A 27,839-nucleotide genomic window follows, 5' to 3' on the forward strand; every position below is an offset into this window, starting at 1 on the left:
TCCAGCAGCCAGTCTTCATTCAGTGGAGGTCATACTCTGTTTAAATGCTGATCAGAGCATTTAGCACATCCACATAAAATTACGTGAGCATATCTTCTCAGAGAGTTCCTTGTGATAGCTTTGCCAGGAAGGGTTATCCCATGAAAGTAGAGAGAAACACTGTCTCAGGGTGGGGCCCATTTTTCTCCACTTCCTGACTAATACCAAGGTATCCTAGCCTATGCAAGGCAAGCAGATGTTAAAGATACAAAGCTGTCCTAGTCTACAGAAGGCAAGCCCATTTATCGGTCTTTTATAAACAGGGTAGCTTGCACATGAAAAGCTCAGGTTCATTTTTCACTTCTGCCTCTTCTCTCTACCAGTCGCAGTATGAAACCTATCCATCCTACAGCATGTGAGGGAGAAGTATCAGCAAGGCTCCTGCTGGTGTGAGAAATGCTGTTACGGTCTATTGTTCGGTTCCGCCTATGCTGGCCTCTGGGCCTTGGGCAAGAAATTGTATGGGAGGACATGGGAAAACATGTGTGGGAGCTTCTGTATAGGAACACTTACGCACTGAAAGGCGTTGGTTACGATGGAGAAAGTGAACATAGCTGAGGACTTGCTCAGATCGCCAAGCTGCTCCACCTTACCTTTCAACAGAGCATTACTATCCAGAGATAGGTGATGGCCCTGATGGAAAAAAGCAAGCCGTGGCTGGCTTTTGCAGGCAGCTGCAAACTGCAGCGTTATGTGTCTAGTCATCACATCACTTGCTCAGCTGCACAGTCATCGCCCACTTCCTGCTCCCAGCATTTCGTAGAAGAGAAGGGATAGATCTTAATGTCTTGTGGTAGCAAAAGTTGTTTGGGGGGAAGAGCAGTTTGGTTTTGAAACTTGAAAAATGCTATGTAGAGCCAATTGGCCCCATTGGAAAAGCAGTACAGTTTCGAACCCTGAATATACTATCCTAAGGGCCTAGAAAAGACAGAATTTGCACATACATTGACATTTCCTGAGGCAAAGCAGTTAAACTGATGTCAAGGAAGTTCTGAGGGAATATATGTACAGAGCAAGTAAAATAAATCAGTGGAGGAACGATGTTAATATAGGAGGGAAGGAGAAAGCACAGAGATTGGAAAAAGGAAAGTTTTGAAAGATACTCAAAAATACTTAGACAGCCACTGAAAAGAGGCTAGGACTCATAAAGGCAGAAGAAAAGATACATGGTAAGGCAATGTGCAGAAATAAATTAAAAAAAACCATAAAGAGACAGAGAGAGCTGAGGAGGGAGACTAAGGAACACTACAGGAACATGCAGGAAGGAAAAACAGAAACAAAGAGGTGAATGGCAAATGGAAGCAAAAAAGCGAGGAAAAGAATAGGGGTAACAAGAACACTCATTTTATCATTGTATCTTGCATTGTTTACAAATACCTCTTTTCGGATGGGTGCTGGAGCACTGGAGCCTGGGCAGCTGGGCTGAGACCTTGGCAGGGGAGCAGGAAACAGCAAAGCTGGTGGGAGCTGTGCCTGAGGAAGAGGGTGGCCCAGCTTCAGCACTAGAAGGGAAGTGTGGGAAGGGCAAGATGGTGCTGAGAGACCTTCTTCCTCCTTCCTCCATCCTCCCCTCACCATGTCTGATCCCTCAAATGTTCTATGAATCCAAAGCCAGTTTTATGCTTTGTGGGAAGAAAGAGGTGAGAAAGGAAAGACAGAAGATTTTCAGGGTTGCAAAGCCACATACAACTTTAGAGGACTTAATTTTGACCCCTGAGCCCAGCTGCCATAACCCAGTGTTGCACCTGAGCTCACTGGTGCTGATTAGGGGAGATCAAACACTGTGCTGGTGCAGGTCCATGCCTCCCATCTCTTTACTTCCATCTCATTTTGTGCTGGAGACATAACCTATGTGATCAACGACTCCTGGTCTTTTATTCTTAACTCCAACGATTTAAAAGAATACCCCCTGGCTGGGTATTCCTGTTACAGTTCAAGGAAATACTTCTTCCCTTCTCTAATTAAGCTCCTTCCATATGCGTAAAGCTGACTCCTTACCTGAGAGAGAGAGATGGCTGTAGGCAACATAAAGCTCATGCATTTCCCATTCATTTGCTCTGTGTCTGCAAGTAAGCTCAGCTCCAAACAAGGCTCCTCTGAATCCTGGCATGAACCCTAAACATCCCTGTGTCCGGGCCAGACCCCATCAAATTTGAAAGGGACTATGCACAGCAGTACAGCCATGGATCTCCAGGGTTAATGCCCAGTTTTCCAGCTGAGGGTGACTTGGCATTGTAATCAGGAGATGTTGCCAGCAGATACTGCCTACTAAACTTGTTGGGCAGCTTTGAGAGAAATACTATTAGCATATTGCTAGATACAGGTTTCCCAGTCTTCTGCAGGAAACTTCATGTTGATGGTATTTGCATTAAATTGCAACACGCTGCTATCATCAACAATTGGTTAGAGGCTGAACTTTCCCACAAGAGAGTGGGAGATTTTTGTAATACAGTAGTCACAAGAACGTGCTCCAGAGCTTAGCTGTTGTGCTCTTCATTTAACCTCTTCGGGCAAGAAGGTAAACAATTATTATTACTTTTTTTCAAAAATAATTTGTGATTTTTTTTGGCAGTTCTGAAGTAGTCTGCAGGTTGGTAAAGTAAGCTTCATGTTTACAGATGGGACAGAGGGGCAGATACCTTTACAGGCTGCAGGCAGCAAAACACACTGCTAAAATTCTGGTGGCTGAAGAGCTCACACAAAGGGAGCTGGTCTTCAGTGGGACGTAGATGGGGAATTTAGGAACACGTGTCCAAAGCTATGAATCTAATGATTCTTGACTAAATTTCACAGACTTTTGAATCTGAAATTTCCCCAGGACCTCTCTGCTCATCCAGAAAGCTCTAATTGTCACAGGACTGGTCAGCTCAGTAGCTTATACAAGAAGGCAGATGCTTTTCTGGCTATGTCTCCGGGAGGGCTGAAAGGCAGGCTCTTTCAGAGCACCTCTACCCACTCTGGCAGGAATGGGCTTCACATGAAGTGATGGTGCTGATAACCTGGGTAAACTCACCCACGAAGTGGGAGATACAGGTTAATTTTCCTTCTTTACTCAGGTTTCCATGGCACAAGAACAAGCCTTGAAATGTTCACTAGACGAGGGAGAAGGCATGCAGTTCTTTGACTGGGTGCTGAGGCGTTTCCCCTGTACCCTGATCCCTGCTGCCAGGGGATTGTTTATGTTCTTAAACAATGACTATATAAAATAGGAAGGGTGGAGTGGTATTCAGATTGTGTTTTGTTAGTGGGGATGCTAGTCTTCGCTAGCATCACATTAGCCTTTGTGTTTGGCAACGATGTTTAGAAGCTTGCCGAGAAGCCTATGCAGCTGCACGCGGGCATAGCAAATATCTTGCCACTGTACAGCCTGCAACAGGCCAATGTACATCCACGTCTGTTTATGCAGGAATAATTGGCCTAGAAAGAGGTAGAAAAGATACATCCTGGAGGTACTGATGCAAAATAATAAAAGCAGTCAGAAAAAGCCTTTTTGGCATAAAAGTAGCAGCCTGAGAAGCTGAGTTGTTTAGAAAATGAACTTGGTAATATTTCCCTTGAAAAGTTATTTTGTACTGAAATGTATTGGGTTTTAATTTAAAGCATGTTACTTTGGAAATATTTTGTGTCACATAGGGATGATTAGATTTTCCACATTGTAGAAAATTTCATTTTTCTTATGTGCTGTTTGTCCCTTTTACTCCAAATGAGCACAGAAACAGTTGGAAATGTCTTTTTGTATGAATGGTCATGAAAAACAAGAAAGTCACTTCTACCAATCATAGATTTTTCAGTATTATCTGGCATGTGCTCTCCTTTTCTAGGATAGACACATGTCATTTCTGCCAGTTTTGTCTTCCTTTGTGTATGAGAAATGAATGTGAATTAAAGCACCTTAATGGGAGGCAGATTGAGTAAGTAAAACACGCAATGGGAATTATCATGTGGCATGAGGGAAAACAGGTTCCTTCTTGCTTTACCTTTTATTAAATATAGAATTACCTTAAAAACAAACCTACAGCTTTCTTAGCCTCCCCGCCTTATTTACTGCCTCCTCCTGTTGACTGCATAATGTAATCTAATACACCTATTAATTATGATAGCTTTGAGCACAGCATTTTACACTTCGAGAGTTTTTGTCTTGATTTCATCTACCCTTAGCCAAAAACAAACCGTAAAGAGAGAACAGTTCATGAATAGTTATAGAAAAGGAGTGTTCTTCATTCTTCCAGCCATGGAAGAAGTTTGTCATCTTTCCATGGTCTCTGGTATACCGTGGTTTCTTCTGAAGGAAGCTCTTTTCCTGGGTCGCTTCTCACTCACATATAACAGCGCCAGCAATTTCCATCTGCCGGACTGTTAAAAGCTACTGAACCATCATGCAAAGCATCTCCCTTCGTCATCTGTAAAGACCCAACCCAGCTTGCTGTCTCTGCATTATTGCTAATGTTCAGGGCAGACGCTTTGGCTAGTGCGGAACGGCAGCTATGATCTTCCTGGAACACTTCTTTTGATCTTATATCTTCTCTCCTTACCTCTCCACGATCTTTTAAAAGTAACATTACCATTAGTTGTTCACCGTGCAGGTGTTCTCCAAACTCCACTGTCCTCACAGTAACTCCAAAACTCTCACTGATTGAATGATTACACAGATTACACACATGGCTTTATGATGTGGAATCATTCATATGCTTGTGCCCGCCCCAACTTAGATTAAGAAAGTTCACTAAATCCTTTCGCTCTGCAGTGAGAAAGTTCCCCCACGAGCCCACACCTCCCCTCCCTTGCTTTGGGTTTACAGGGCAGCTCTCTAAGCAGTTCCCACTCACAAAACCATGGAGTTGGCCGTAGTGTTTGCACCTGGACATCACTCTGAGGACTGCCTGCTGCTTTTTCTAAAGGAGTGGCCACCTCAATACATCAGACACTTGCTTTTAAAACCTGTTCGCAGCTCCTGGCTTCTCCCTCCACGCTTGGCACTCGGTCCTCTCCCTGCAGGGTGGGGTGGAGGTGCCTCCTTCCTGCTGAGGAAGTTTATTAACTCTTTTTTTATCCTTGACTCGTTCTGAGGTTTGGGCACACCTACAATATGCCTCATGACCTACATTTGCCGTGAACGAATTCACAGCTCCATTTCAGATCTTTCAAGAGGTGTGGAAGTGGAGCAATACAAACTTCAGCACTAAAGAAGCACTGAGTTTTGTTTTCAGAAGGTTCTGGATGGTAGGTAATGAAGGTGGAAGAAAAGAGAAATGATTATTTAGTGCAATGTCTTTTTCTTGTGGTAAGATGACTGTGTTATTAAAAGGAAAATGAAAGACACGAACATACAAAGACACAAACAGCAGAGCTAGAACAGCTGTTTTCAGAATTAATGAGATATAACTCATCTTTAATTTGTTTGTTCAGAGAACCTTTTGGGTATTTCTCCTCTGTTTTGCCCATTTGTATTAGGTCTTTATGTGAAGTACTTCTGGACTTCAGGGTAAAATAAGTCTCAGTACGAAACTTAGGAACTTTTTCTTTCAGCATCGCAGGTTCCTTCGACAGAGCATCAGTCAGAAACATGATGAAGCATTGATTATTGCTGTGCTTTTCAAGCTAGTCAAAAGGCAAGAAACGTCTGCATTTGCCACACACGGCACCTTCGTATATTCATTATCTTGACTTTTCAGCTTTTCCAAGCCACTGCAGCAATCTGTCTTAGGCTAAGTCTGTTTTCCTGTGGGCTGAGTTCACTCCCATTGTCGGGCATTTGCTGCGGGTTGAGATGGTTTGCACAGACAAATTCTGCATCTCAGCTGAGCCACAACAACTCTCTGTGTCTGGTAACTTCTGGTGCCCGAGCCCCAGCTTCTCATGCAAAGTATGTGTCTGGCTCATGGCTGAGCAAGAGGCAGCGTGTGCTCTGCACCCTTGAGGACAACGCAAGACATTTTGAGTGGTTCTTGGAGTAAAGAAAGCTCTGTGAAGGGCAGGCTCTGTGTGTGGTGGGGGGGCTGTGGCTGTGGTAGAAGAGCTGGAGCCCCAGTGGGTGAACGGGGTGGCAGGGGACCATTGGCTGGGAGGGGATGGGTGTCCCCAACACCAGGCAGCCCCTTCCCAAGAAGGCTCTAGACCCCTCTCAAAGTGGCTGCTGGACACCGACAGCCCAGGACAGGCCATGCAAGGGCTTTACTGATGAAAAATCCTGAAGTTCAGCTTTGCACCAGCCTTTCCCCACCCTTAGCCTTCTGCTGACACAGGATGGAGCTCCTCACATAACTTGGTCCTGTGGGCGGCAGCAGCCGGGGGGCACAGGGCTGAGAAAGAGCACCTGCTCTGCCGTGGCTTTCTGTGGGCAGTGGGAATAACCACCCAGCCGTGCCCTCACCCATCTTTTCAATGAAGAGGAGCTCTGGCAGCTTGCTATGGGCCTGACCCACACTTGTCCTGATGCAGGCTGAAAGCTAGAGCCAGCCAGATCTGTGCCGTGGGAGACATGGGGGCCTTCTCTCCATTACTGTGGCTGTGTATTTTCCCCTAAATAAAGCATCTTTCTGGAACACAGGCCACAGCTACTCATCTCTATGTCTGCAAGCAGGCAGGAGTGTATGCTTTGCTTTTTACACATTTTTCTGGTGTGCTGTCCAAAATATCATTTATTTGACACTGAAAGTGATGTGGGATTTTTTGGATATGATTCCAGAAAAGCTTGTGTGATCCCACTGGTATCCACCCAAGAGCTTTACAATTCTTCTCCCAGGGGACAGGAGAGGAGTTTCTAAACCCCTTTCTTTTCAGATGGCCTCCTGCTTGCAAGGACCAAGCTGGAACTTGGTCCCAACTTGTTCTTAGCAGAGTGGATTTAATGTAAATGACCCATGGGAAAGGTATCAGACCATTGTGTTTCTAGTACAAAAGAAAAGAGTGACACAGATCTTGTCATATCATTGAGCAGGACCTTACAGACTTCTTTTCAGGGCTGTTGAACTGTTGCTTTGTTTGGAAATTTTAATTGTGTATCCTGCCTGAATCTGTGGCTCCTGGGAAACTCATGAGGAGGGAAAAAGTGTATTTCAAACTGTCCATGTTTCCATATGTAGTTCCGTCTCCATAGCTGTTAATGACCCTTTTTCATATATGAAAACATTTAATTAACAGTGATTTTATTTTTATAAACCTGTTGTTTGAAACTGTCATACCACAGCTCTGGTTACCAGACATGGTTATATGCAGGTGTAGTTTCTGTCACTAATATGTTATTACAAGAGGAAAGAGTTGACGTAACTCTATACATCAAAGCAGTCTGGAGAAGCAAAATGTTAATCCACAGTTGAATGATTTCAGTACCATGATCTGAAATAAGACACACCATGGGGTAAGACAGAAAAATGGTCCCTTCTGAGGAATTCACATATGTTGTGAGCGTCGGTCCCTATTCCAGACCTGCTGTGTCCTTGCACCCGCTGTGTAGCATGGACTGACAGATGCGTGCAAGGTTGTCTGTTTCAAACTCTCAGAATTTAGGAAACTTCTATTATTTAGCAACCAGCTATGGGAAAATCTCAGGGCAGACAGATGCTTCACAGTGTGATCTAGCTAGGCAACAAGCTGCATTAAATTTCTTCTTTCGTTTGTGCTCCCAGTCAGCAGCTGCTTCATGATGGGGTCCATTTCTAGACCGATTACTGAGTTTTGCCTTGATCTCTACGATAAGCTCAACAGAAATGCAGAGGACACAAACATCGTCTTCTCTCCAATGAGCATCTCTGTTGCCTTGGCCCTGGTCCATCTAGGTGCAAAAAACAACACTGCTGCTCAAATAGAGAAAGTAAGTATTAATGAAACATGCTGAGATGCTTCCACATTGCTTGCATATCCTAACACTGCCGTGTGAACAGTTTGACTGTTGGGTCACCCACAACCAAGGCAGACATGCCCTCCTCACGAGGTTCCCAGGGTGCGGTGGGTTGACCTTGGCTGGTGGCTGCCAGGTGCCCACCCAGACACACTCTCACTCTCCCTCTTCAACAAGGACAGGGAGAGAAAATAAGATGAAAAAGCTTGTGGGTCCAGATAAGGACAGGGACATCACTCACCAATTACTGTCATGGCAAAACAGACTCGACTTATTTTGGAGCCGGCTGGAACCAGCTCTGTTTGACATGGGGGCAGCCCCTGATCTCTCCGTGCAGAGGCCACCCCTGCAGCCCCCTGGCTACCATAACCGTGCCATATAAACTAAATACACAGGGACTCTTGCTTATTTTAGGAAAGTAATGGGGATCCAGAATCCTCAATAAAAAAGATTAAGGCTATGTATGATGCAACATTATTATAATGGAGAAGCTGCTGGAAATTTTTCAGGGAGATATTTGCACATTAGAATCAAGGACTGGTTTCCATTATGCGCACTGTGGTTTTGATATATTTCCTAAGCTGATGCAAAGATTAAGAATGATTACAAAAAGCCAGTTTTGATGTTTTCAAAGAATACTGTTTTTGTCTTTTTGCCTGAGGCAAGTTGTTGTTTTGAAATTTAAGGTAACTGTAGCAATAAAAATACAAATCAAATGTAAACATTTTGAGGTAGTGGAGAGTAGTATTTTGAGGGATTAAGTGCAAGTTCTTCTTGGTTTGCTAATATAGAGATGTGATTTGAACATGAATATATGAACAATTTCAAGTCTGTCATTTCAGTCTGGCTGAAGCTGAGAAAATATCTTTCATAAATCTACACCGTTTATCCAGGACAACATAGCAAATCTTTTAAACAAGGAAAATGCTTTTATCCCATTTACAATTGCCGTAATTTGGCATCTTCAATTGCAGGTTCTCCATGTCAGGAAAGCTGCAGAAAGAATGAGCCTTAGATCTGACCTTGAGAGTGCAGCCCCAGAAATGGAGCCAGAACGAAGGCAGGAAAAACAGTCATCCCTCTCACAGGTACGTCCTTGTGGGTGGGGAGCACAGGAGCCTTTTCTTCACCGCAGGGTAGGTTGCTAGTTATAAAGCACTAGAGTCTACCACTGGAGGGAGTCAAGGTCACACGCACAAAGTCTGCCTAATCCGCTAGGAAAAGCCTGATAGAAGGTGTTACCTTACTAAGGGCCAAGTCTTCCATGAAGTCAATACCAAAGCCTTCAGTGATCTCATCTGAAGGAGGATCAGGCTGGATTTAAAAATCAGTACAACAGGAATTAGCCCTATAGTGTAATCTAATTAGGATGCAAATTAACAACCAAAGCTATATTGAGGAATCATTGTAATTGTTCTGTTTGTAATATTCCTAGTGTAACAAGGATGGGGACCTTAATCATAAAGCGTTCCAGGCACTGCTTTTACAACTACAAAACCTTGGTGAAAGCTATGTTTTAACCCTGGCCAACAATCTCTTTATACAACAAGGATTTGAACTCCAGCAGGTAAGTTACCTGTGTCTGTTAACTGCTGTGGCTCTGACCTCAAGCTTCCCTGTGACGGTGAGCCTTGCTGTTGCCCCCCTCCTGTGTATTTTGGAGCACTTGATGTACTTCTTGGAGCCCTATCTCCTGGGGCTGGTGGAAAAGAGACAAGAGTGTCCACTTTCAGTTCTTTTGTTTAAAAATCCCCCACCCTGTGGATATCAATGGCTATAGAGCAAAAATAAAGCAGGAGGCTGTTCGCTTTTGGCATATGTCTACACTCAGCCAAAGGTGTGACTACAGCCAAAAATGGCCTATTCAAGCTGTCTGTAAGGTACTTACGTCTGGGTTTGCAAGTGGCACGACTAGGGCAGCAGTAAGCTTGGAGAGGGCTTATCACCTGAGATGTTATATAGTTTCATGCGCAGAGCTGCTGTGCTGAACGTCTTACTCCTTTCTTACTGAATGACAGAGTGGTCTCTAGATTACCTAGTATGGATATCTTGCTAGTCACATCTTTGCTTTCCTGTCAATTATTTCTTAATTTACTTAAGTGGATACTTAAGCATTAAACAGCACATCTTACATCTTCTCTATTTTTTTATTTTTATCTGGATCTCAGGTATGCCGTTCTCCATGGGAAGACTCTGTCTAGTGGCTTTCTTTTTACTTATTTACTTTTTTACCTATGCAATAGGATAATTATAGCTTCTTCAAAGATTCTCTGAATAAACTTCAGATAGTTGATGTTTCCAAAATGAAATTTTGCCCTATGGAGTCAACAGGTCTCTCACCATTTCTAAAATAGTTCTGAACCATGGATTTCTTCCAAAAGGGAATAAGTGCTTAACAGATTTGACCAATTCATAACCTTTATTTTGCTTTACAGCAATTTCTGATGTGCACTAAGGAACTGTATGGAGCAATGCTGCAAACAGTGGACTTCCATGGTGCTCTTGAAGCCGCCAGAAAAAAAATTAATACTTGGGTTGAAAGTGAGACACAAGGTAAAATAAAGCAAAACCATAGCTATACTATCAGTGCCTTCTTCCACCATTTCAACAAAAGAAATTCCAGGGTATGAAAAGCAAAGACTTGTTCACATTTCTGCGTGTTCAATCTTATGCTGTTTAAAGACGGTTTGTCTTCCCATTCACTCTTGAAATATTAGAATAAGTTATCAGCTAAATCATTTCTGAATTAAAAGTGTGTTTGTTGTCAAATACTTTTGTATTCCCACCCTTATGCCTGGCATAATAATTGCAATAATAACTGTAAGGCTTGACCAGACAAATTGCTTCCATGAACAGCCACAAATACAGATACAGGACAGCAGGGAATGGAAGCTGTGAGCTTCATGGTGAGACTGGGAACAACCTGGGGGAGGAGGGAGGATGACTGAGCACCTGGTTATATGTAAAGCGATGCCCACAAAGATGAGAGATGTGACCGCCAGCCAGACTCACTATCACAAGCAACAATCAATCAGCTCTTGCCCTTAACAGGCTAGCAGGGGCCATTGGCTCTTGCTGATTAGACTAAACATGATATATGCCATTGTCCTTTAGTTTTACCAGAGCTGCAGTAGCAGCGGGATGAGAATTTGCTAAATCTTCTGGCTGAACATAAACCAGAACTTACTGGGGGACAGGCAGATAGATTTGAAGGCTTCTGTAATTTCTCAGTTGCCCATCTCCTGACCAAACCTGTCCTTGTACTGGCAGAACAGCTTGTGACTGGTGTGGGAAAGAGCTGTTAACCCCAGTTGGCTCCCAGTAAGAGGGCTGAAGGTTCAGGAGCCACCTTGCACAGGGTTAGGAGCCATCCTTGCTCTGGGTGCTCATATGAAGCCTGTGGACCTGCTAACTCCTACTTCAGCCTCTCTGTAGAAAGTCAAAAGCTCCACAAGCTGGTTAACTGCTGCGCTTGGTGCAAAGGAAAAGACGCCCTCATGTAAACCGAAATATGTGATTAATGGTGCTGCCTCCTTCCCTGTGGTTAATGTCACCTGGCACATATGTATGGTCACTGACACTGATAGCTGGCTAATTTGGTGACCCCAATCCCCCCTGTCCTCCCTGGCTGGTAACAGTGCCTATATTGTCCCTGTCCCTTGAATAAACCAAGAAATGGATTTCTAAGTTTCTCCAAAACTAAGTTCACAGACAAGTAATTGAGTCTCAGTCCAGAGTCCTAATGACAACTAGCAAATACTTGTGTGTTCCAAAATTTCCTTTAGGTAAAATAAAGGAACTCTTTGCTCCTGGTGTGATCGACGCACACGCATTGCTGGTGCTGGTGAATGTAATCTACTTCAAAGCATCCTGGGAACACAAGTTTGAGGAACAAAAAACAGTACAGAGAGATTTTAAACTGAATCAGGTACATCTGCATTCTGTAAATCTTAACATTATTTACCCTAGATACTGTGAGCAATGAAGCAAGCATAACAGAAGCACAATGTCCAGGCATCAGCTGCCCTGTGAGCAAGGTGTGGGTGTGCTGGGAACTTAACCTGCCTCTCCTGTTGGAAAGAGGTAGCAGGAGGGTTTTTCACAGACAAACATAATCTTTACTAAAAAAGTGTGCGACACTCAGAAGTTGCAACAACTCAGAGTTTTGCTTTGATGACTGGCAAAGACAAGTGTTAGTGTTGATTAGCACTTTTGAACATAGTATTCATTACAGATAGTTGTCATGGATGGAAGCAAATCTGAACATCCCATTTTATACAGGCTCCAGTGGGTCATCCTGGCATTTATATGTTCAATACATTTTAACATTAGCTATGCATTTAAGAAATTAAAACAGACCAAACAAACTAGGCCAGATAGTAAAAAACCTACAAATACACAGTTGCAATTTGACAAAGGAAAAATTATTATAGGGTATTTTGGTTTATTTGTAGTATTTGCAACATTTGAAGTTTTATTTTAAATGTTTTTTAATTTTAGCCATTTTTTCATGCCATAGGGATATCACCAAAGCCTTCATTGTTTAACTAAGGTACTGTCAATAAGGTTGCAAAGTTAGTTCTTTAAGAACATTCCTCCAAGTATTGTGTGTGCCATTTAAGCCTAACAGATGTTATCAGAAAAACTTTAATTTAATTCAGTTTTATCTTCTTTCCGTATCTTGTGCCAATAGTCTATTAGTTCTCATCCATAACAAAAGAAAAAAAACCCAACAGATTTAGGTCTGATCTTAACTTGCAGAGCTTTGTATGGGAAAAAGTCTCTTTTGAGTGTTCCTCATAGATCAAAGGAAAAGGTCAGAAAAATGTATCTTGCTAGTTATCACGTTGCATTCCATTGTTAAGACACTGGTAAGAAACTGTCATACTGAGTACTTATATTTGTGACTTTAAATATATCTTTGAATATAGATATTGAGAATGGTCTATAGCTGAGAACATTTGGTGCACCACTGCAGTAGGAGAAACTATGAGATAGGTAGAAGCTGTATAGATTTTTCTTTGTATGCTAATCAATACTAGCAGGATTTTTTTCTGAAAATATGTCATCTACCAAAATTCTTCTTTCACTGCTTTAGAAGTTAGCTGAAAAGTTAGCTAACTGTAAAAGGAAACTTGAGTCTTTACACAGCTTTCAAACAACCCCGTCACAAAAAAGGCAAGATAACAAGAACTAGAAGAGCGTGCCTGAGAAAGGTTGTGATTTTGCTCTTAACATATTTATTGCTTCCTGTTGAAACAGTCTGATAAATGACAGCCTGATTCTTGCAGTGCTATTTCTTCTTTATCCCGGTCCAAGTTAGGACTTGCAATCCAACCAGCATCAGCCTGTTTGGAAGTGTAACACTACTAAGCAACTTCACCATCTGATCAGTTGCAGGGAAATTGTTTTTTTTTCAGAGAATTATCCCCTTTATTTATGCATGGCAAAGATGATGTTTTGTGTGTCACTGTAGATGCAACAAAATAAAGAAAAATGTTTAGCCTAACACCAATTGCTGCTGATACCCTGACTATTGATATTACACCTAGAATGTTTAATTGTTAAGAGCTGTATTGCTTAAGTGACTGTATAATTTTCTTTTAAATAGAACGAGAGAAAACCTGTGCAGATGATGTATCAGAAAGGCATGTTTAAATTAGGCTACATTGAGGAGATGGGTGCTCAGGTCCTTGAACTCCCTTATGCTCAGAAGTCACTGAGCATGATCATCCTGCTGCCAGGTGACATGGCTGATGGATCTACCACTGGGCTGGAGCAGGTAAGACGGCATATATCATGGACTATGGCTGAAAGTTGGTTGTCTGAATTAGGGCTGGGTAAAGATCTAAACTTCTGAAAGCTGCCCACCCATTTTAAGCTCTTTTTTCCCCCGTCTTCTAGATTGAAAGCACAATGACCTATGAAAATTTAATGCTGTGGGCCTCTTCAGAGCACATGTTTGAGACAAGAGTCGAGGTGTACCTCCCCCGATTCAAGCTTGAAGGCACCTTTAACCTCAATGAGGTATTACAAGAGATGGGGATGACTGACATCTTCACTGAATCAAAAGCTGATCTTTCTGCAATGTCATTTGCAAAATCTCTGGTGCTTTCAAATGTTGTCCATAAGACGTACGTGGAAGTCAATGAGGAAGGCACCATAGCAGCGGCTGGTACAGGAGCTGTCATCGTGAGGAGGTCTCTTCCTCTCACAGAGGTGTTTATGGCTGACCACCCTTTCTTATTCTTTATTAGACACAATCCTACCAATACCATTCTTTTCTTTGGCAAACTCTGCTCACCTTAAAGTCAGGGCCATTTTCTAACATTGTGAGAAAAACCTGGATGAAAATCAGAAATAGTATTTTTTCCCAATGCATTCTTAATCCTTTGACAGCTAGTTTGCACTTCGAAGTAATCACTGCAAGCAGTTTGGCTTAGAACCCATCGATTGGATGCTCTGCTGCTAGGCTCCTTGAATTGCAAATACTGACCTGAATCCAGAACAGGAGTACATTTTGCCTTAACTTCACTGGATATGAAGAACATTTTGCTTCCTCGATGCCCACGTATGCTCCTGTATTCCTTACAGTTCCCCAGCCCAGCCATGTAGTGTAGTACAGCACCTTCTTGGGCTTGCAAAGATGGAATTGGTATGCTGCTGTCTGAGGAGAATCGTCTGCAACAATTTTCAGTAACTGCCAGTAAAAACAGAAGAGCCCCTGCTCTGTATTTTTTGATTCCTGGCCAGCTGGGTCCTGGTCACCAGAGAGGTGCTTTAGAGACATTTTTTCCTTATCTACGTTCTGTATTTACTGATAGCTGTACCACTTTCTCCCCAGTGATGTGTACTGGATTCCTGGGTCCTGGTCACCAGAGAGGTGCTTTAGAGACATTTTTTCCTTATCTGCGTTCTGTATTTACTGATAACTGTACTACTTTCTCCCCAGTGATGTGTACTGGATCTGCCTTTGTGCTATTCTGCATTATATAAAAAGCTTATGCTAGAAGCAGCTTTGGCTTCATTTATTTATTTAGATGTACACCTACATCTAAAGTGTCATCTTACCAACTGGAAGAATGATGTGACATGTACTCCTTTCATGAGCCCTGGATCTTTTTGTGTGAGTTTTTAGTAGTAGCATTGGTTTTTATGATAATAACAGTAGGAATATTCAGTCAGGGAAAAGGACAGGATTCTGCCCTCATGGACACGTCTAGAAAAAGAGTTGATTACAACAGTAATTATATGTACAGGAGAGCAGGATTTGGGCCCTCTTCTTACTGGACTTCTTCTGCATTCATTTTTGAAATAAAAGCTCACAGAACGGTTGAGGTCAGAAGGGACCTCTGGAGGTCATCTCGTCCACATGCCCTGGTCAAGCAGGGCCACATACAGCCATCTGGCCAGGACCGTGTCCAGACAGACACGGTTGACTGGACAACCTCCCCTAACTCCCCCCAAGCTCTCAAGTGACTCCAAAGAGAATTTTGTATGCACGGTGTCTGCAGGAACAGGGTACGAAAACACACATTTCTAAAGAGGGTTAATTATTTACATAGTGAAGAAGGCTGACTTTTATATGGGGAGAAATCAATTGATTTCAGTCCCAAGGAATAGGAGGAAAATGGTCTAAAGCACTCCATTGAAGTTACTGATGTGGAAAACTTTAGCCGTGAACTTCCAAGAAATGTGTTTTCTTCCTCGCATGCTGCTATTGTGAATTTTAACAATCTGCGATGCAGTTCTGAAAGACAGGGCTCTCTCCATGCTCTGAGGAATGAAGAAAGGTTTTGTAAAGGGCAGTGCAAATAATGGAAATCACAGTTAAACATAACCTGGGAATGTTTCTAGTCCGTGGGAGAAAAATAAAACTTGCTGCTGACTGATAGGGAGACATTACTGCTAATTTGCTGGTTTAACAAAAGTAAAATCATCCTCAGAGGGATTCTGCATGAGGTTTAACAAATTAACATTTGCAATGTGCTTTATGACCCATGAAAAGGGAAATATACATTAGCTATTCACCATATAATTGGGTGTAAAGCGCCCTCATGTTCTGCATTCATGATTACCATAGCTTATGCACCGTAATTTACCTGGGGCCCTTTGGACAAGGAAGTCTAGAAAATAAGAGTGAATGATGAATGAGTGAGAACAGACAGAAGCAGGGCAATAAAAGAGTCAAACAGACAAACTACTCTTGAATCTAAACCACTCTAATCTGAAGTGCAGTACAGCTGCAGGAGTAGTTCTCCAGGCTGTGTCCATGTTTCCCTTCTGGAGGAAGGCAGCCCAGTTTGCCTATTAGATGATGTTTTTGTTACCTAAAGCTGTCATCATATAGTGTTTACATTCCCCAGGGAAGTTCTGAGCACTGCAACCTCACAAATCAATAATGTTTCTGAAAATGCAGGGATGGGGATTTCTGTGATGAAGTGGCAAATGCCACAGGGGGAAAAAACTTCCTTTATTCCGTCTTTTCTCAGAAATGAGTAGACAGTCTCCTGCCCCCTGCATATCCTTTTTCGGCACCCTTGAGTTAAAACAGGAGTTTCCGTCGACAGTGTGGGTTAGCAGGGGGATGGATCTGCACTTGCTACCAGTGAAGAATGCAGGAGCTTAGTCCTGAAAGTGAAAGAAATGGAGAGGGAGGTTTGCAATAGAAGTCTCTCTTTAGCACCAGCTACGTTGGGCTGTTCCTGTGCCGCCAAAGCACGGCAGCTGTGAAGATGTGTGGTGAGCCCTACACGGTGTAAGAGATGCGGCTGGGCTATTTCTGGTACATGCCATGGCAGCCGTTTTACTACTGCCACAATCTCATGAACTATGAAAAGAAGACTAATGTCACGAAGGAAAAAACCGAACATCTATGCAACATAGGTTTTTTACATTATTTTTTTTCCCCTCAGTGCAGGCTCTACTGAAGGGGGATGCCCCTCCGCCAGACCCATCCATGCAAACAAGGTCCAATGCCTCTTCTCTCCCCACAGCTTGCAGCTCGCCAGGGGAGCTGGCACCCCCTTTGCAAATGGCAAGGTTCAGATGTGTTTGCTGCCCTGCCCCGAGCCCCCAGAGTTGCACTAGGTGATGTTTAAAGGTCTCTCTCAACCTAAACCCCATTCTATGGTTCTGTGTCTCACACACTGGTTAGCTGAATTTGGCTAACCCCACTCAGCTCTGGTCAGTTACTGATTTACAGCTGGTCAAACAAGTTTATAGTAACCACATTGTATGACAAAATGACTGAGTCGGTAAAAAACAGAAGAGTTATTAGGTATTGTGTCTTAGACCCAAAACATACATGCACATTTTAAAATCTCAAATTCTGCTGACTTTAATATCCCGTGTAATACTTACTGAACCGTGTAGGACCTACCTCGTTTTCCTACTCCCATCTGGAACTGGAAGTGGGAGAAACTCAGCTGTGATTGGAATAATGGTCATTGGCAAAATATATAGCTTTTAAGATATAAGGTGAAGTAATACTACTTTTCAGTGCTTGTGGCCTGAGACTAGATTTAGAGACATGATCAGTGTTGAAAGTTTCACTTTCACAGTATCACTTTTAATGCTTGTGTTCAGTCTGAGCTAACTTTGCCTGTGGTTTCCTCTCCTGCGAGGCAAGTGGTGGCAGTAGAAATTTACACAGCAAGTCTCTGCCGCTCCTATTGAAGCTTGGCACAGTGCATTCGGGTTGCACAGCGTTTCAGCTTTCTTCTCCAAGTTGCAAGGCCACAGCCCTTCTTAGAGGGTTCATTAGTAGCTGTGGATGCTCTGTCATGTGGTGCTCATTGTCTCACTGAGTTAGGTACTCATTTTGTCACTGGTATCAACTGAGGGAAGGGCCACAATTTGGCCCTTAAATCACAAAATGAGTCGGTATCTTATAAGCAGTAAAGTGAAATGCCTACCCTGTACACAACTATTTGTATTATTCACTTATCTTCAAGGAGAGCTGAACTTTACTTTAGAAACCAATTCAACGTGTATTTCAAATCTAATAAAGACAGCACACTTAAGTTTCCAGAGGACTCAAGACCCTCAGAGATACTGCTGTAGAAATCTTAAACACTGATTTGACTCTTGGGAAAAGCTTTACACCAAAGGCTAAAAAATAAACCAGAAAATGTTCAAGTGGTGCACTTCAAGAGAGGCTACTTTGCAGGATTTCTTTGACCTGTTATTTCATAAGCTGTGAATGTCTCAGAATTTGGCTTTCAGTCATTTTTGGGTTTGGCCTTGGTGTTATGGATTGCTAGAGACAAATCTATTTTAGACAGAAACTCAGATAAGCATAGTAATAAAATAAAATAAAATACAGTAATTCTTTCTGATCTTAAGACTGAACACAGCAGTATCACTAGTAAAAATACTAACAGTAATCAAACGATGTTTAGAAACAATCCTGTCACTGATTTCTTATAAATATTCTTATCTCATCTCCCCAAACCTACAAAAAAAAAGTCTGATGCATTGTAAAACTTCTAGTTTCCAGTCTCCCTTCCAGCATTTATCAACTCACTGCCTTTCTCATGGACCATCCATCCCACACTTCCAACACACGTATGAAAATGCCAGCTCACTTTCTTGAATGGTTTCGGAAAATCATCCAGAAGTGATGCTTTGAATTAATTTCTTGTTTCAACTTCCATGTTATACCATATATTATTCCATTAGCCCAGCAGAGTCAACTTAGCAGGGTAAACGTATAGTAGCATCTATCTATATTCAGATAATACTGGGGCTTGTTCCCCTTGAAGAGAGGAACAAGGGAGGAAACATGCAATCTGACTGGAAGGTAGCTGGACGGCAGTGCTACTAGTTAGCATTTGCTGGCTAAAAGACCTGCACAAGGTGTTATAAACAGATTATCAGGACTAAAATTCAAAGTTCAACCATGGTATGGTATACAGTATAAATTGTACATAATTTATTACATTGATTTATTATCAATATAAATAGGTTAACTTTTATTCAGTTATAATTTATTAATATTAATTATAATAATGTAATATTTGATACAGTAGAAAATTACCACACTTCAAAGGCTGGCCTTGACTGATGGTAATGTAAGTAGTTTCATGCCTTCTGTACTGTACAAGGTGCTATTCTACTCCAGTTGTATAGTCAGTCACACAGTAATGGCAGCAGGGTAATCTAGACTTCTAATTTCCATATTTATTGAAAAATCCACAGAATCACAGAATCACTAAGGTTGGAAAAGACCTGTCGTATCATCAAGTCCAAACATCAACCCAAGACCACCACACCCACTAAACCATGTCCACATGTTCCTTGAACGCCTCCAGTGATGGTGACTCCACCACTTCCCTGGGCAGCCTGTTCCAGTGTTTCACCACTCTGTCAGTAAAGAAATTTTTCCTAATATCCAGCTTAAACCTCCCCTGGCGCAACTTGAGGCTGTTTCCTCTTGTCCTGTCACTTGTCACTTTAGTCTCTGTTAGTAAATCCTTGATTTTATTTTATTGGTAAAGTACACTCATTTTCTATATGGAATTATAATCACTGCTAGTGGGTACTACATCATGGTATTCATAGCCTTTATGAAAACCATATTCAGAAGTCACACTTCCTGACTGTATTTTATCGTGTATATGTAATGGAGAATCAGTGAATAAGATGTTTAATGCACAGAATTATAGACAGCTTCAGAAAGGAGAAGCAACACAAATAATGATGTGGCTCTCTTAAACAGAACATAGGCTGGCCTTAAGCATGTACATCCAAAAAGCCATCTGAAAGAAAAATTCTCTTTTCCTATGCATGTGGAAGTATCAAAAACTTGTAGGCATTTTATTTTCACCTTTTGTAAATTCTCTAGCAGCTAGCACTTTCCTTTGCTTGCTCTGAACTGCCTTGATGTGACCAATGAGGTGCTTTGCCCATGCTGAAATTCAGCAATGAGGTGGAATGAGGCACAAGTCCCTGGAGAACATCTAGTGAAAGCATTCAAAGCAGACTTCACGCAAGCTATTCAAATAGGGCTCCCTAAAAATGCCATTAGAGTTACTTCATTTTTTAAAGTGAAAATGGTACATAACGTCTGTAGTGGAGAAACCTATGTGGCTCAGGAGGTGAAGGGCCAATCTTCAGTGTATCCCATACCTTTGCTGGAATTCAAGCCTGCATCTCCCTGGAGAATGCACCAAGCACTATCAGGCACTAGGTTTTAGCACAGGCTGGGTGCGAAAACTGCCCACCTTCCTTCTGAAACCCTTACTCGAATGAATGCAGCTTAATGACACAAGAAGAGTACTCAAGGACTGATAACTTTGCAGTTCAATAACTATATTGTAGATGAGTTCTGGTTTCCAGTCTCTGCTCCCAGGACAGAAAAAAAGTATCTGTATGTGGGCAAGTATCCTAACAACAATGATATAGAAGTATTTTGGTCTCTGTCTGATAGCATGAATTGTTCCTCACTTCCTTAGTATCTGCCTAGAAAAGAAAATAGTGAATAAAGCACTTCAGTTGTGAGCTTCCTTTCAGCTCTTCAGAGGTGCTGCTGTGCAGCTTTTTTGTCTGAATCCTCAGGCATGGAATTGTATACTCTTTAATTATGAGATGGTGTGTCACAGCTTTTGTATAAGAGCACTGCTGCCTACACAGCTCCAGGATTGTTCTGCATTACCCTCTCACTTGACTGCTACAGTTTGGCAACAGGGTCCACCTTTTCCATGCACTTACTGACAGCTTTAAACACGCTGGAAAAGCACTATTGAAGGACCTCTCTTGCATATCCTGATGGATGTCTTCTTTTCTTGCAACGCCTTGCAAGGCAGCCAGCTTTTGGCACAGCGCTCGTTGCAGCCTGCAACCTTGCAGCACCAGCTGCAGCTCTGCCTCTGCTCACACCCCTGACAGCTCCTTTTCCAAGAGACCCCAGCTGCAACCCGCTCTGCTGCCTGTCTCTTCTCTCTCCTGCACTCCTTCAGCACAAAGCAGTCCCAAACACAGGCCAGTAATGACCAGTCCTGCCTTTTCCACAGCCCTCAGCCTGCTGAGTGAGAAATTATCTTACTAAATAAGGGGCAACCACTGAGGGGAAAGGCTTTCTCAATCCAGAGTTTCATAATAGGGGAAAGTCCCCCAAATCATCTTTTTAGATTATGTTAATGCAATCATCGTGATATCTATATGGGGGCTTAGCTGTATTTTGCTCAATGGAGTCAGCTGGTGGTCTTCTGCGAGAAACACAATATTCTGTCCGGAGCAGTGCTGAGCACAGTTGGCCTGAAATAAAGACAGCGCTCAGCCCACAGCCAGCCTCGAGACACAAGGGGAAACACTGTGAGAAAGCTGACTGCTGCTTGTGAAGCAGAACAGACTCCAGGGTCAAAAGACGAGTGAGTGCTTTGGCAGCATGGTGCCCATTTCCTTGTTCATGAATGCCGATGAACATGAAGGATACTGGAAGACATACCCAGGGGCCTTTGGTGTATCTCCTGTGCCCCCAGACAGAAGCAACTCCACATTGCTGCCTTTTTTGCTTGTTGTTTTGTGCAAGCCATCCAGACGTGCAGACTGACAATGACCGTGGAGCTCAAGAAAAGCTTCCTGAGCCCCACATGCATTTCAAGCCAAAACCATCGATGCCCCAAGCTCCCCACACAGTTCTGCTGAAACGCGTGGGATAGACCTGGGGGTTAGGAAACCAGATCCATAGTTGGAGTACAGCAGCAAATATTCGGAGCTGAGCACCTCAACTGAAAGTGCTCCCGTTTCAGTGTCTAACTCTCTGTGGTGTCGCGGGGAAAATCCACATCCAGCTTTGGAGGGGCAAGGAGCACCAGTCTGAACGAAGGAGCTGCTCCAGCTCAGTGCTATTCCCTGCACATAACCAGCAGTGCTGGCCATACTGAGCTCTCCTAAGTGGGGCTGGTGGTGCCTTCACTTCACCTCCTCTTGCACTTTTCGTTCGCTCGTGTGGACGAGGCATTGTGGGACATGGTTTAATGGGCATGATGGTGTTTGTTGGTTGATGGTTGGACTTGATGATCTTACAGGTCTTTTCCAACCTTAGTGATTCTGTGAATTCTCGCCATATGGGAGCATCCTGGTGCCAGGATCTGTTCCCAAAGCTGTGTAACTGGGACTCCTTCTGCCCTCTGGACCAGGTCCTGTAGCACCTGGTTAGGCCTGCCACCTCCTGACCCACAGTCCAGGAGATGCTCAAAACTCAGGGTGGGATGCGCTGCTGAAGGCCACCATGTGCTACCTCTGCTCTCTGGCTCTTGCTGACACAGAAAGGAAAACATGCTGAGATCTCTGAGACAGACAAAGTGCCCTTGCTGTGGTAGCCCTCAGGCAGAGAAGCTGCTGCGGCACAGTCTGGATCATTGCACCTCTCCGGGAAGGCCTGGGTTAAAGAAGAAATAACATGTGGGCCCAGCTCTATCATCTGCTGCAAGACTATTAGGGCTCCCCATGAGCCCTAATATGAGACAGAGGTTATCAGATGCACATAAATACTTCAGGGAGAGGGAGAGGTGCCTCTGAACGCTGTGTATCAGACTCTTATGATTTGTTCCTGTTTCCCTCTTGCTGTTACTGTATGCTTTCTGTAGATGCTTGCCACGTCTTTGAGATGATTCAGCAGAGCAAGCTAATGAGATGCAGCAGCATCAAAAGGGTGCCTTCTCTCTGGGAGGGGAAAGATGTATTTCCTTCTTTCACTACTTGTTTCAGAGAGTGAAAACCAGAAGAGGCTGGATTGTGTCTCCCATTTTGCTGTGGGACGTGAAAAGCCATTCTCCTGGTACTCTGTCTGTTGGCCCTTGATTTCCCCAGGCACGTTCCTTCTTCAGAAATAAACTGGGCAGGGAGCCAGACTACACAGTGGTTGGTTTTGATTTAAGACAGGGCAGGACACCGCCCTTCATCAGCGAAGAAGCTGTCAGAGTCAGCTCTTCCCAGGTGAAGGTAAAAGGCAAAAGGAGATAAATGGCAAGGCAGTTATCTTAGAAGTGCTGGGACATGTATGAACTTGCTACCTCAAATTCAGGAGGAAGAGGAAGGCCTTTCCACATTGTTGTTTGGCTATGACTTGGCAATCCAATTCACTGGTCTCTCTGCTGGTTGTTTTCATACAATGTGCTTCATGTTTTACGCAATATACAAACAAAGTAAGTTTTTATACAGTATACTTCAGTGAAGCACAGTGTCTGAAGGTTCACCAATGCTTCTAAATCATGTAGCAGTTCTTGCAAGAAAAACAGGATTTTGACTACGTGACCGTATTTACACAGTGTACAGCCTTTAGAAAAAAAATCGAGGGCATGAAAGTGAGTGTGGAGCTAGCTGGAGCAGACAGGGGAAGAGAAAGAGAATGACTAAAGGGGTGATTTGCCCAGAGGTGGTTGTTTAGGTCAGGGTGTGGGGTGCACTTTGCTATGAAGTGCTAAGCATGGTCTGAAACCTGCTCCCAGGAGCGAGTCAGTGCTTGCGGTGCTGAGCTCCCTGAGAAAAGCTCTGTGTTTCCAACTCTCTCCACACTGCGTGCTCTGACCATGGCAATGTTTGTGAAATGGATTACATAGTTGTCCTGTTGTAGGCCTTGGCCATGCCACAGTGGGCTCCCACAGTGCAACAAAAGCCAGGTTCTGCCTGGACTTCTTCAAAGAGCTGAGCAAAGTAAAAAGAAATGAAAATATCTTCTTCTCCCCACTGAGCATCTCAGCTGCCCTGAGCATGGTCCAGCTGGGGGCCGGAGGCAACACAGCCAAAGAGATGGAAAGGGTGAATTTCTTTCCCTTTTCCTGGGAACTGCTATTAGAGACTTACATTTGGAAATGGAAAAGAGGCAGGAGCCTTCTGGCAGTCCAGGCCATGTTCTTCACAAAGAGCAAACTGAAAGACGTGGCAGCTACAGGTCTCAAAGCTCTCCTTTCCAAACACGCTCATCTGACTTGCAGTGCCTGTGAGGCCTCAGTGCAACCTCAGTGCGTTCTTTGTGTCTTCGTTAATATATTTACATAGATTTATATTGCATTTATATTGCAGGTGCTTCATATTCACGAGGTGCTGAGCATGGGAAGTCCAGGAACCAAGAGCACCACTGGAAAGGTGAGAGAGTTATCTGAACTGTGTGATAACATCAAACTGTAGCATGAAGTGAAGCAGGGCAAGGAAGACTTACCTGCTAAATGGCAGCACTTCATCCAAAAGCATGGTAAAAGCTGAGTTCAGCCCTATTCTCATCAAACTCTGAAACCTGTGTGCGCATGCAGAAGACACCGTGTTGCGTTGCTGCATAAAGTGCTGCCAGATTTAAACAGGACAATCCTTTTTCGAGGTGGAAATCACGGGAGGGGAGGGAGACAAGTGTGTGACTTTGGGTGGTCAGGAAGCCCAGACATGTGTTCGTGGGTCTTTGCGCGCCCCTTGGCTCCACAAGTACATCTGGGGAGAGTGACTATGATTTCAGTCTGAGGGTACACAGGTGGAGCTACAGGGGAGAGCGTCTTGCTAAAGAAACCTTTCCCCTGCCGCTCGCAGTGTGAAGAAGCTGGAGGAGCCCATTCTCAGTTCCAGGAGCTTCTGTCTGCCCTTGGCAAAGCTGATGCCATGTGTTCCTTCAGCATTGCCAACAGGCTTTTTGGAGAAGTGACTTTTCAGTTCCTGCAGGTAAGTGACAACTGTTTACAGGTTTTGTGGTTTTGAAAAATGTCTGTACTACACTTTGAACTTCTGCTAAGAACAACAAGTTGCATGTTTCTGTATTGCTGCTGTTGTGACAGAAAAGCAAGCTCTCACAGATGGATGAAACATAGAACGAGCAGAGTATAAAGAGAGCAACTTATGAGATTAAATAGGCTTTGGGCAAAGTCAAGGAAAAGGGCCTGCATTTCCTGAGGAGGAGATAAGAATACTTTTGAAAGCCCTGGGTAGCAATTTTCACCAAAATTATGTTTCTTCATGCTTTAATATAGATGGAATTGGCACCCTTCATCTACATTTTTTAAAATGCTGCAGCACATTTGCATCTTTGAAAAGTAATGTAGTGCAGAGCATTTCCACAGAAATCATCATTCCAGACAAGGGAAAAAATCCAGTTTGTCCAGGCTGCAAACTGGGATCCTGGGGAAAGAGTTCACGTTGTTTTCTTCTCTCTCTGCACACACATGTATATACTGAGACCTGACCTTAATGGCCTGATCCCAGAGCGTTCTTTCTGCTCGTTTGTGCTGTGCACAATGGGGGAGGTGAAGTTCTCGCATGTCATTTTTTATTTGCTGGCACTTTGAACTGAATGGGGCTCCACACAGCGGGATGAGAAGTGAGGGCCAGCTTGCAACCAGCGCCAGGGAGAAGCAGTTGGGGAGGCTGCTCTGCAAGGACAGGGGAGCAGGGGCCATGGGTCATGGCCAGGCTGGCAGGGTCATGTCCAGCCCTCCCCGACAGCTATCTTGCTGAAATGGTTGTTGTGGTGAAAAGGCAAAACACCCTCTCACAAAGAACAGCAAGCGTAAAAGGCAGAGTAAAAGGAGCTGAGACTCTCTTACATGAAAGGTGTCCCAGGAACTGGTTGCTTGGCTCCTCCCTGTGCCCAGAAAGTCTCTCCTGAAGAGTCTCAGTGCATATGCAGGACATTAATACTGGAACAGGTAGCCCCACACAGAGCTCTGACCTACAGGCTGGCATCCATTTCTTGGACTCCTGTGGTCAAGTAGCTCCCTGATGACCATCATGAGAGCCACTTCTCTTCCCTGTTTTGCAGCAATACTTAGACTCTGCAAGGGCCTTGTACCATGCAGAGCTGGAAGCCATGGACTTCATTAATGCTGCTGAAGAGTCCAGAGGGAAGACGAATTCCTGTGTGGAAAAGCAAACCGGTGATAAGGACAAGGCCTGCACTTGGCTGCCTGGGGAGTGTGCATCGGGACCATGTGAGAAGTCAATACCTGGTGTCGGAGTTTGTTCTTTCCTGAGTGTACCAACATTCAGAAATGCTATGGAGTGATTCATTTTGCTTGCGGCTGCTGTAAAAGCAGCTTGGAGCATAAGATAGCCCCAAGCTCCTGGGACCTTTGACTCTACTAAAACTGAGGATCAATTCTTGCCGTGAATGGACAGTTCTTTCAAGTGAGGAATTAATGGGATCATCCTCAGTTAATGGTCAAAACAAAAGCATAATTCACCTTTGTTTGTTGTTTTAAAGGGAAACTCAAAGATCTGTTCCCTCCTGGCTCTATTGATGGTGCTAGCTCTGGTCAATTCTATACACTTCAAAGGGCAATGAGCTATAAAATTTGAGAAGGAAACCACCAGGAAAATGCCTTACATTTACACAGCTGGGACAAGAGCTGTGGGGAGCAGGGGAAAGCGGGGAAAGTCCTGGTAACTTGTGCTTTGCTGTCTGCAGGGCAAATCCCTGCCTGGCTTGTGTGTGGGGGACCAGTTTATCCAAGCCAAGAGCCCTCACCCTGTGAAGTGGGAAAGCAGCATCCTCTTCCCAAGTGCCTCTGTGACAGAGGTCATGTGAAGGCAAGCTTTGGTATCTCCTTGGAGAGGCTAAGTTATAGAGGAGACTTTGCCGAGGGCACATCAGCCTTTCCCAGGGGTTGTAGTGGAAGTTGGCATTATCCTTTAGGAAAGAGAGGAGCAGTACAAACTACAGTGCAGACGATAAGAAGCCCTTAAAGCCACTATTACAGCTTTCACAGAGTTCAAGCCTCTGCCAATGCCCTCAGCAAAAATATTTAGTGGTTTGAGGAGTGTTCATGGAAAATAAGCAAGAAATTTCAAGCAGGTTGATCCTATGGGGTTTATTACCTGCTTTATTTTGCCTGTTTTTTTCTGAGTATTGATTGACATTCTATATTTTAGAGAGAGCACAGGAATGTACCGATGATGTGTCAGACAGGAAAATATAAACTAGCCAGGAGACAAGAAGAGCAAGTGACAGTGCTGGAACTCCTGTACACTGGAGAAGAGATCAGCATGTTCATTCTTCTGCCAGAAAACATCTGTGATGAGTCTACTGGCCTTGAACAGGTAACACTCCTGTCTCTGCTCCTGGGAGGAGAAACTACCTGTCCATCCAGTACTTAAACTTCCCAGCCACGCAAGCCAAGCTTGTATCTTTTATCCTTATGGGGTTTATCTTGCTTTCCATAGGTGGAATGCTGTTGCCTGTGTAAAGATTAGAGAGATTCATGATTCTATAGATTGCTTCAGAAGAGCAGAGAAAGACTGAGAAAACCTACGCACAAGCAACACTTTGTAGCCTTTCCAAGGGAGTTAATGCCTGTTTCAGTGGACAAAACATAGCACTAGCGAAGGGAACTTCCTCCTTGCAAAACTATCAAGATACAATGCTATATTGGTGTCTGGTAAAAATCTGAACAAATGAGAATGATCCCTCTGAGAAGGCTGGATCTGAGTTTGCCTGATTTCACACTCGGTAGCTCTAGGGCACAGGTTCTGCCTTTGTTATGAAAACTAGGCTTTTCCTTAAAGGAAACTGTTGCTGTGAGCACTTTGATGTAGTTTCTCATGACCGTGATGCCCTGTGTTTTCTCCTTGCATCTAGAGAGTGCTGTCACCTATGAGAAATTAGTAGAATGGACCAACATGAAGAATGAGTATCTGCAAAATTCATCAGAATGGAGAAGAACTGTGAGCTCATACCAGTACTGCAGGCTCTAGGGATGAGGGATGCCTTCATCCTTGAACAAGCTGATTTCTCCGGGCTGTTCCTCTCCAAGGCTATTCACAAGTTCTTTGTGGAAGTAATGAAGAAGGCACTGAGGCAGCTGCTGCTACAGGGGTGCCTATACTACCATTGTGCCTCCACATTCCTTACGAGTTCAGAACTGACCACCCGTTCCTCTTCTTGATCAAACACAAGCCTAGCAAGAACATCCTTTTCTTTGGCCGATGTTGCACCCCCTAAGGGTAGAGCAGCTTCTACTTCTTTCTTCCCAAAGAGAGC

At 43.7% G+C, this 27,839-nt stretch overlaps 2 protein-coding genes across 2 annotated transcripts; both read left to right on the top strand.

Moving 5' to 3' along the window:
* Positions 1 to 3,419: 3,419 nt before the first annotated feature.
* LOC104257207 (serpin B12-like) lies at positions 3,420 to 14,185 on the top strand. The gene is made up of 8 exons (XM_009811904.2): positions 3,420 to 3,466; positions 7,669 to 7,849; positions 8,851 to 8,964; positions 9,312 to 9,443; positions 10,312 to 10,429; positions 11,662 to 11,804; positions 13,488 to 13,658; positions 13,781 to 14,185. The coding sequence occupies exons 1-8, from the start codon at positions 3,420 to 3,422 to the stop codon at positions 14,183 to 14,185; spliced, it is 1,311 nt and encodes a 436-aa protein (XP_009810206.2).
* Positions 14,186 to 21,266: 7,081 nt separating this feature from the next.
* Positions 21,267 to 27,800, top strand: LOC104254599 (leukocyte elastase inhibitor A-like). Its single transcript, XM_059815659.1, is given in 11 exon segments — positions 21,267 to 21,366; positions 23,457 to 23,641; positions 23,906 to 23,968; positions 24,401 to 24,529; positions 25,623 to 25,737; positions 26,064 to 26,100; positions 26,102 to 26,195; positions 26,732 to 26,899; positions 27,434 to 27,500; positions 27,503 to 27,634; positions 27,637 to 27,800. Coding segments are annotated over 11 exon segments (1,254 nt in total).
* Positions 27,801 to 27,839: the final 39 nt, after the last annotated feature.

This window comes from Gavia stellata, chromosome 3, assembly GCF_030936135.1.
Source record: "Gavia stellata isolate bGavSte3 chromosome 3, bGavSte3.hap2, whole genome shotgun sequence".
Classification (NCBI taxonomy): domain Eukaryota; kingdom Metazoa; phylum Chordata; class Aves; order Gaviiformes; family Gaviidae; genus Gavia; species Gavia stellata.

Coding starts and splice junctions, on each gene's coding strand:
- LOC104257207 (XM_009811904.2), top strand. CDS start 3,420: ATGTACATCCACGTCTGTTTATGCAGGAATAATTGGCCTAGAAAGAG. Junction 9,444..10,311: donor AAGGATTTGAACTCCAGCAG/GTAAGTTACCTG, acceptor TTTGCTTTACAG/CAATTTCTGATGTGCACTAA. Junction 11,805..13,487: donor GAGATTTTAAACTGAATCAG/GTACATCTGCAT, acceptor TCTTTTAAATAG/AACGAGAGAAAACCTGTGCA.